The sequence below is a fragment of the Mauremys reevesii genome, linkage group 2 (genome assembly GCF_016161935.1).
Source record: "Mauremys reevesii isolate NIE-2019 linkage group 2, ASM1616193v1, whole genome shotgun sequence".
NCBI lineage: Eukaryota > Metazoa > Chordata > Testudines > Geoemydidae > Mauremys > Mauremys reevesii.
This window is the reverse complement of record NC_052624.1, coordinates 245,643,816-245,654,208: the sequence shown is the minus strand read 5'-3', so window position 1 is coordinate 245,654,208 and position 10,393 is coordinate 245,643,816. Positions and strand designations below refer to the sequence as shown.

General features: G+C 38.7%; 1 protein-coding gene across 9 annotated transcripts in view; it reads left to right on the top strand.

Annotated features, from left to right (window-relative positions):
- The window catches only part of RAD54B (RAD54 homolog B), a 121,438-nt gene that overhangs the window by 2,326 nt on the left and 108,719 nt on the right, over window positions 1-10,393 (top strand). For all 9 annotated transcript variants that reach the window (XR_005593508.1, XM_039522088.1, XM_039522082.1 and 6 more), the window contains exons 2-3: window positions 4,094-4,247; window positions 5,384-5,564. Coding sequence is in view for 8 of the 9 variants with exons in the window: in XM_039522088.1 (XP_039378022.1) it covers window positions 4,094-4,247; window positions 5,384-5,564 (335 nt within the window). In the remaining variant the exon portion in view is untranslated. The remainder of the gene's footprint in view (window positions 1-4,093; window positions 4,248-5,383; window positions 5,565-10,393) is intronic.

Here is a 10,393-nt window from a genome sequence, read left to right as displayed (position 1 = left end):
TGTAACTGAGCTCCAGAATTTTCCCATAATGCTTTTAAGTAAAAATAACACTCTTTGTTTTGTTGTGAACTCGGGGCTCCCGGAGCTGCTTATCTAAAAAACAAACACAGCTACTGTTTGCTCGAGCAGAGGCAGGCAGGGGGATGAATGTCCACAGCTAGTGTTTGCTTGAGGAGAGAAGCAGCATGGCTTGGGGGGGGGGGGGTCCGTTTTGGAGCAGCTGCTTATCTTGTCTGTGAGGAAAAAAACAAAAGGCTATTTGCATTTAGTGAATGAGAGAGGGGTGGGGGAAGGGGTCGGAACTTGCAAGGCAGGGAGCTGACACACAGTGTCAGCTCCAAAAATCCACTCTCTCCCCCACGCTCCCTGTCGCACTCCACCCCACTCCCCTCTTTTGAAAAGCACGTTGCAGCCACTTGAACGCTGGGATAACTGCCCATAATGCACCGCTCCCAACACCGCTGCAAATGTGGCCACACTGCAGCGCTGGTAGCTGTCAGTGTGGCCACACTGCAGCGCTTTCACTACACAGCTGTACGAAGACAGCTTTAACTCCCAGTGCTGTACAGCTGCAAGTGTAGCCAAACCCTGTGTATAATCAACTGAAACAAGACCACTCACATTCTTTCCTGATTTATAAATTTGCAATACAATGGTAATGAATGCTTCTAAAGATGAGTAACATTGCAAGCCATCTTTCAGACAAACACCGGAGAAAATGCACCTAGTTACCTGTACTCTGGTCCTGCCCTAAAATATCCAATGTTGTTTGCTTCTTATACATCTAGATGAAAAAATTAGTGGCTTCCTTTTGTCTAGTACTCAGAAGTCCTGATGATTTGTATTTTGAGAATTCTCCAAAAGAGATATCCAGATGTTAATGCTGCTCTTGTTAGCTGTTTCGTACAGTCAGTTGCAGGAGAAGGACCCGTTCCAATATGGGAATTTTTCTAACAGGCCTGGAACCTTATGTATCTGTACAGATCTGCTCAGTTGTATTCTAAAAATTCATATGTATTTGTACATATAGGGTATTTTTTCACTGATTGCTTTAGTAAAGTAGGAGTATGTACATTGAGAAAAAGTGAGCTAGTGTAAAATTATTCTCTTGCTTTTTATATTTTTCTCTGTTCTTTACATTATGCTTTGCAATATACAATATATATATAAAGTAATATTATAATAGCATTGAAAATGTCCTATGTGCTGTACAGATATATAATATACTTCTGGGGGAATTCTGTGCCAAAAAGTTAAAAATTCTGCACACAATATTTTTAAATTCTGCATATTTTATTTGTCAAAATAACACAATATTCTCACACCAGTTTCAATTATTTTGGTAATTTATTTCAAAATACCTGTCAGCAAGTATGTCTGTAACAATACAGACAACAAAAAAGATTCAGGAAATGTTTTTTGACAAATTCCTTACTAGGCATATTAATAAAGAACTTTGAGTAATAATTCATTTAGACTTTAGTACAGAAACGTATTTCCCGCACCCCTCAGAAGTAGTGGAAAGGCTTGTGGGAGTAAGGGGTAATGGAAGAACTGAGAGAGAGGGAAGTAATTGCTGGAAAGAAGCCTAGGAGTGAACATGGTGGATTGTTGGATGTAGATGAGAGAAGTATGAAACAGGTTTGTTTGTTTTTTTGCGGGGAGGGGGGGCATTGTTAGGGAGTTCGGGATCCCCCCCCATGATGACCCTGGCTGACCCCTTGCCTCTCTCAGTCAGGCATATCTGCCCCTGTCCCCATGTGTCCATGCACCTCCCGTCTCCATATCTCTCTGCCCCCACACTGAGCTGCCCCGCCTCTCCCCATCCCCATATGTCCTTGCACCCCCTCCACCCTGTCCCCATGTGCCCCTGCACACTCACTCAGCCACCTCTTTCCCTCATCCTCATGCGGCCCCGCACCCCCCTCCCATTAAGCCCCTGCCCCAGTCTGTCCTCCCACTAGCCCTTTGTCTGTGCCCCTCATATTTCATGTCTCCTCACCTGGCCTTACAGGCAGGGCGCTGTGAGGAAGGCAGCCTCTTCTCCCTATCCATGGAGGTCTGCTCCTGCATGGGAGCAGCTGCCCTCTGTTCTGGCACAACAGCATCCCCTCATGGGTGAAAGGCATAATTGCAGTGCCTCTCTGGCAGAATGTATTTTCTGTAGGAAAAAAAAAATTCTGGGGATGCAAATTCCACACATGCACAGTGGCACAGAATTCCCCCAGAAGTATAGTAAAGGACATCCTTGCCCAGAGCTTACAATTTAAAAGAAGACTGGTCCTAAGAAAACATAGATAATATGTGAAGTATAACCCTTGTAACTTGTAATAATGTTGACTGGTATCATTTTCATTGCTGTAAAAATAGTACATTTAAAAAAAAATGCAGTCAACCTAAATCTTTCCATAGATGCATAAAGATACCTGCATGAGAGCCTGTTAAAGGTTCTTAAGTTTAACAGCAACAAAGGAACTGATATTGAATCATTATAAATACAAGAAAGGTAGCCGCTGGTTGCATCAATAGAGCCATAAGAAGAGGCTTGCAAATTTTGAATATGATCAGAGAAAGGCAAAGATATCCCTTTAAATAAGAGTGGTTCCTAGTACAACCCAGGGCCGCCCAGAGGATTCAGAGGGGCCTGGGGCAAAGCAATTTCAGGGGCCCCTTCCATAAAAAAGAAGTTGCAATACTATAGAATACTATATTCTCGTGAGGGCCCCTGCGGGACCTGGGGCAAATTGCCTCACTTGCCCCCCTCTCTGGGCCCTGGTTCAACCACACTGAAAGTGACTAACATACAGGGTGAAATCAAATGGTGATCATTCTTCCATCCAGGTGTAGGTCTGCCAGTAGCTTCATACATGCATTCTGTTTGACTAGTTAGGTAAATCTCAATTATAAAATAGTCATTGATGCTAAGCATTTTTGTATCTAAATCTTTTAAGAAGTGTTTTTTCTTAACAGTAGCCTCTTAATTGCTTTTGTGTGAATGTTCTTAGAAGGGTTGCTGTGCAGCTAGTAGACCACTAGAGTGCAAAATAGTGCAAAAAAAGATTTGTGCCACTGGAGTATACAGTGGCTACCAAAACTGTCTGTGTCCTGTTCCCAAAAGGACAGAGATGTTTGTGTCACATGGAGGCCTACTGAGCTTTGACTGTATTCTTGGTCAATGTCTGTCATGTAATTAAAACAAATAATTCTGGAAACCCAGTTATAAAATAATCTCAGAGAATTAAACAAAACTTTAACCCATACATTGTGTCCCTGTATTGCCACATAACATTTTTATAGTAAAAACACATTATCTTCTTCAAGTTCTGTTGCAACAGCTGCAAGTATTCTGTATCAGAATGACTTCTTGGAGTATATTATAGTCTTGAGTTCATCTGCGTGGACAATGACCTTTGATGTTTGGAAAGCAACTAGCACGCTGTGGGTGCTACTGGAAATAAAAGATACAGAGTAGATGTCTGGATTGTAACAGTGCATATAGAGCTGAGACTATACCCAGCTCTATTCCCATCTTGATACGGGGAGTCTACACAACCAGTTTAATTGATTATTAAAGGCAGAATTCTAATCTCAGATGCTCATCTTGAACATTCAGTACTCTGTTTATGAGTACAGTAATGGATTTTCAAGATTAGCTGTGAAGGGCACAAGAGCAGTTTCCATTCCCAAATGTCTGTGTTTATTAGTCCATGTACAGTTTGTAGAAAAGTAATTTGTATACTGTTCATCCCTAAAGTACCTCTTGCTCTTGAGAAGTGCATCATTGACTTCTTAGGTGAAAGTGGAAATGTTAATGACTGAGTCCTACAGTGTGGATTAGCAAAGATACAGTTTGCTATTTCCATTTCTCTGTTTTTAATTACGGTAGATGCATGTCTTGTTTGAACATCTTGCATCAATTTTGTACATATAGTATGTTAAACTTGACAACTAAAATTACTCTTGGAAATGATCTGAGATACAGACTGTGATAGATACTTTAATTTTTAAGATGTGCATGTTGAGTGATATCCTGAAATATTTCTGCCATTAAAGGTTCTTGCCACAAAAAACTTCTGTACCTGCTGTTTTTCAGACTGGCAGAAGTAAATATGAGGCGATCAGCAGCTCCAAGTCAACGTCTAGGGAATTCAGCTAAAAAGCCAAGGTTTATACCCCCAGGAAAAAATAACACCGTCTGTCTGAAGAAAGAAAATGAACAGCTGGTCCCAGAAATTAAGTCGACTGAGGTAAAAAGGAAAATGGGATGGGGAAACATTTAGCTATGCAGCACCACAACTAAAATATGCCAACAATAATTAGTTCTTACTCATGCAAGTAGTTGTAATGGGTCAGATTCTGACTTTAAGTCATGCTGAACTGCACCTTATTCCTCAAATAGTCCCATTATTATTCCAACTTCACCGTTGAAGTAAAAGTGCTACTCAATATGAGTAAAAAGTATCAGAATTCAGCATATATATGTCTTACTGTAGCCAATGCATGGGTTGCAGAGTTGGCCTATACTTCACTGGGTTACTGAGAGGTTGAACTGTAAAATGTTTTGAATATCCTGGCAAAAGCATTTAAGAAAAGAAGGTCCTTTCTTAAGATGGGTAATTAAAAAATGTCAGTACACTGAGTCATAGTGTGGCGACAAGACAGCAAAGCCTCTGACGTAGAAAGAAGTTCAGTATGTCATCATTTATGAGCTAAGATCAAGTGTAAGTAGTCTCTTGGCCTATCCAAGGCCGTGATCAGGTGTCTTGATGTTTTTGGTCTTTTGGCCTCGAGATGAAAACCTTTTCTGTGTCTCTGGGATCTTGAGGTAAAAATATTATCTAAGTTATATCTTAATTTTAAGGCTTCTGTTGAATAAAATTCACAAATAGAAGTTGCTGCTTTTGCAGATAGCCATTTATATTAAAAGAACATTTATTTATTTGCATGTGTCAGTGTGTATACACACAAATATACACAGTAGAGGCTTGATTTTTTCCATCCTTATGCATGAATAGTACCTTACTTCTCAGTTGGTACCACTGAAAATCTATGGGACTATTCAGTGTAAGTAAAGGGTGGCAGAATTTGGACTAGAGTGACTTGCAAACTTACCACAGAGAAGGAATGATTAATCCTGACCTGTATAACCAAACTTCAAAATTGCAGAGAGCTACTAAAGTTTGGATGTGGGTAGTACCTAATTATTTTCTTAAAATGGCAACAGGAGAAATTTAGATTTTAATATTTTTGTAAAGTGTGAGCTAGTATTTTCTGTAATACATTTAAATATGGAAAAGAACTACACATCTTTCAAGGAAAAGCAGATTTTTCACTTTTCCATTAAGGGTTGGGAAAATGCTATCCTGAATTTCTGTTTTTGTAGGTAGAAGAGAAACAGCAGAGCGGCTCTGGGCATACAAGAGCTCTTTCTAGAATATGTGGTATAAATATAAATTCTACACAGGCTGTGGAATCTCTTGGAGAAATAAGCTCCATGGAAAAGTGTAATGGAGAAAATGAGTGTGAGGCTGCTGGAATGAAAAAAGTAAATAGAACTAAAGCAGGTAAGAGAGTCCACTTTTTTAAAGTTGCTGTGATATAATTTGGAAGTATTTGAAAAACATAAGGCTGATTTGTTACTCATTGACATGACATGAATGTTGCATAAATGCTTAAAGTCTTGTAGTGGTAGCATTATCTCCTGTATTACCAAAATAAAAATAAAAATTGCTCAAATACACTGCTTTCCTCAACCTCTCCTTTTTATTGGGTGGGGGATCTAAAAGAAAGTGGTGAGATTCTTGGAGACCAGCTTTTGGTGCCACCTTTCTAAGTCTTGGTCTAAACTAAAAAGTTAGGTCAACCCAGCTGCATCACTCAGGGATGTTCGAAGTCCACACCCCTGAGCAACATGGTTAAGCCAACGTAACTCCTGGTGTAGACAACACTAGGTTGACCAAAGAATTCTTCTGTTGACTTAGCTACTGCCTCTTGGGGAAGTGGATTATCTATGCTGATGGGAGAACCCCTCCTGTTGGCGTAGGTAGTGTCTACACTGAAGCCCTACAATGCTGCCACTGTGCTGGTGTAGCGTTTCACGTATAAACAAGCCCTAACACTTTGTTTTCTATTAAGTTACTATTTTTAATTTTTCTGACTTAATTTAATGATTAATAATAACTTATTATTTTAAGTGTAGTGTGTTTAATTGGGCCTGCCATTAAAAAAAAAAAATTCCACAACTGTTTATAATTTAAACTACAATTTGTGACTCTTTATAACCATTGGAATTGTAATCAAGTCTTTGTTTAACAAAGTGATGTTCAACCCTATTATAAAATGTAACTGATGGGATGGTTTAACATTTTTGCTTACATTTTTGCAGAACTTCATAATATATGTTGGTGCATATGATCACTTGACTTCTTTGGAGCAGTTGTTAGGGGCTTCTTTCAGTACTTTGTTTTTTGAGTCTTTACCTGATGTGTCTTGTAATGATTGCAAGGAACTGTGAAAATGGTGGTTAGAAATTATTGTTTTGTTCTCATGGATTATGGTGATCTAGGCTTTCACAATAAAATCACAAACCTCGGTTTGTTTGAAAGGGACTGCTCAACTTTTTAAGACCCTCACATTTACCTGTCTTACACGTTAACACCTGTTCTTTCTGATGCTTATAATGTAAACACAAGTTTTAAAGTGTTTGCGTGTGGTAAGAAGAGTGGCCAGAGAACAACTTTTTTTTTTGGTTTTGAGTAATTTATGGTCTTCTATGATGTAAGTGCATGTTCAGTGTTTGTGTTCTCTGGGTCCATTAAATTGCACGTTGGCAGATGCTTCAAAATGATATACTTGTGGAAGAACCTCTGTCAGCAGACTCCCCCACAAAAATTGCTATAGAAGTGAAAGATTCCCACTGGAAGTCATAGTGCTAAAGGGAGAATACTGCTGGCATAGATTTTCTGTGGAGATCCGTGTTAGTACTTCTGAAATAGAGTTGTGAGTAGAGGAACGTAGTGTTGCCTAATGGATAGAGCACTGGACTAAAACGCAGGACACTGGATTCCGTTCCCAGCTCGCCTGCTGGGTGACATTGGACAAGTCACTTCATCTCTTGTGTCTCAGTTTCTCCTTTTGTAAAATGGATACTGACCTCCTTTGTAAAGCACTGATGAAAAGCACTATATAAGAAGAGCTTTATTTTGTTGTTGTTATAAATACTGCTTAAAGTAATCACTATTACTGGGATACAAGCACCAGTTTCTGCTAGCATATCCCTGGATCCAGACTTTACCAAGACTTAATTTGTTTTCAGTATCCTGTATTTTCCAAGATACCCATATAAGTCCCACCAGTTGTACCATTTCATCTGCTACTCAGCACAACTATTGCAACAATTATATAAATGATGTAAGTCATAAACTTCAGTCAGAGCATGAAACTTAATCAATTTTATTTTGTTAAAGCTGCTGCTGTTATGAAACTCAAAATTAATAGAAACCGGTCATGAAAATCAGATTCCATAGATTTTTTTTGACTGTAATGAATTTATATATGAATTTTCTAACCAAGTGGTAAAATCAGTTTGGTTTGGTTAAAGGGATATTATCGTGATGATGTAATTTAATTTTTATTAGTAAAAGCTAGTTTTTTTTTTTTTTTTTTTTTAGACGATTAAAACAATTTAACAAATCTTAATTTCTTCTACCATATCTATTTGTTACCTACATATCATTCAGTTTGGACAATGAAGCTGGATTAGTAAGTTTCACTTTTTGTTTCTTCTGTACTGGCACAATGCTGCTGTGTTTTTTAGTTTTCAAACACAGCAGGAGAATGTGCAAATAAATGCCTCAGTTTCCATTGAAATTCTTATGAAGCTCCTGTAGACGTTGAAACAATTGAGTTCATTTGGATGGTCATTCTGATACCGCTCCCAGAGAATGCACTGCATTCAATCTTCTAAAACCTGAAAATTGACATTCCAGCTGCACATTTTCATTGTGCCCCTTTTCTGGAACTTATACAATTGTATTAGATAGCATCTATGTAAAAACTGTACTCAAAGCTTATATAAAAGAACTCTTGCCTTTCTAGCTTTAGTTTAGACTGAAAATATTATGTAATTGTTTTCTGGAAAATTTTCCTGATTAAAACCATGCATGTTCTCAGACACAGAACCCTGAAGAATTTTTGTATTGAATTTTAATATTTAGGTGCAGATTGACAAAAAGGTCCTATTACACAACAAGCCATTTAAGTATAATTATGACTAGTGAAAAATATGATTCTCCTTCAAAAATACATAGTTTTGGAGGATACTTTTTTTTTTAATCATTACTGTTGTTGGAATATCAGTCTCTTTTGAAGTGGCAAAGTGTGGTAGTGTAACTTGGGCTTTTTTGTATTCAGAACATAGGACACGATTTGTTGGCAACTAAGTTAGTTTGCATAATAACAAAGCATGGTGACTAGTTGTTAAAATGTGCTAGCAGCACATTTTGAAAACTTAGAACAGTGGTCCCCAACGCGGTGCCCGCGGGCGCCATGTCGCCCACTGGGGCATTTATGTGTGCCCACCTAGTGCCCAGCAGGGGAGAGAAGCCGCGGCCCTGCCCCTGCTGGGGACAGAGAACTCTGGGGCTGCAGGCTTCATTCTATGTTAAAGTAAGAATAATAAAGAAAATATATTTGGACCAGCAGTTCAACAATGTTTAACTTTTTAAAAATAAATAAGATGAAAACTGTTTATGATATTTATTTTGTAAAAATGCCTTAATTTTTCTTACAGGTAGATAAAGAGCAAATTCACATGGTAAGGTGAAAGAGTATTTGCCAAATTTATTAATACCTTTTACATGTAAAATTACCCTTTTTTCTTATGGATTCATATATTATGTATATTAAATATGATTTTTTTGTATATTTAATGTACAAATACAAAATAAGCCTTGAAAAATTGTTGGAGCCCACCACACTCTTCTGAAAACGTGAATGTGCTACTGGCCACAAAAAGGTTGGGGACCACTGACTTAGAACAATGCTACTAGTGAATGAATACATTTGGTGCTGTGACTTCCTACATAACAGGACCTCTGAGCACTATCTTAGTATAAATAAGTGCTACTTCTAAATCAATCCAAAGGAGGTAGCAGGAGTGGGCAGTTCTTAATGAAGAAGGGAAAGGATGGTTTGCAGTCCAAGCCTTGGACTGGAACTTGGGAACTCTGTTCAGTTCCTGATTTTGCCACAGGCTTCATATATGACTATGGGCAAATCAGTTACCTATGCCTCAATTCTCATCAGGAAAATGAGGTGATAATACTTCTGTATTTTAGAGTTGCTTTGTTGGGTGGTAAGTGCCATGAAGAGACTAAGGGCATGTCTACATGTACAGTGCTGCAGCAGCACTGATACAGCTGCGTTGCTGTAGCGCATTGGGTGAAGACATTTATTATGCCAATGGGAGACCTCTCTCCCATCTGCATAGAAACAGCTTCTGCCATTTGCAGATGTGATGTCACATGGGGAAGCTCTGTGCACATGAGCGCTTATGTTAATGTAACTTATGTCACTCAGGGGTGTGGTTTATTCACACCCCTGAGTGACATAAGTTATGCCGACTTAGGCTGTAGTGTAGACATAGCCTAAATAAATTTTATTTGTTAGAACTCTTCCCACCCATTTGTGTATGGGAAACCTTACCCTTTATTCGTTTGTTTGATGTCCTGAGAGAGTGATGTGCTCTCTCTCTCTCCTTTTATCTGGAAACATTCTGTCTTTTGATTACTATTATTTTTTGGTGAAGAGTGGGTGAGGTTTCTCTCTTCTCTTTTATTTATTTTTTGGCTTTTCCTTTCTCCTGCATTTCAAAGTTTGCATGCTCTTTGGAAGTAGTATACATTGAGAATTCCTGGGGGCCATGCCAAATATACTTTCATTGCTAACCAGGCAGCAGAGAGAAGAGAAAATTGATTTGTAGAACTGGTATCTGACACTACAGCTCTCTTCATATGAACTGCTCCAGCAGCCAGCTGCTTTGGGGCAGCTGTGCAAATAGAAGGTGGCTTTTCAGAAGAAGGCCTCCAGCTAGATCACATTTACATTGGAGAAGTGGAGGGGAGACAGCGAGGCGGGGTGTGGGGAATCCAGTAGTTTATTTAATCTTGCCCTTATTGCTCTTCTTCCTTGCCTCCAGATTAGTGTAGTGTCTTCACATTGGGCAGCAGTGTTCTTATGCAAGAAGTTTGGGTAATTAAAAAAAAAATCTTTAATATGTTTGAAAAAAGTGTGATATATCTCCCAGTATGAAAATTCTTAACAGTGCTGAGTTCAGAAGCTATCAGGGAGAATCTAGTTGCGCTTGATAAGTCTTATGCCTTGTCCTAATTGC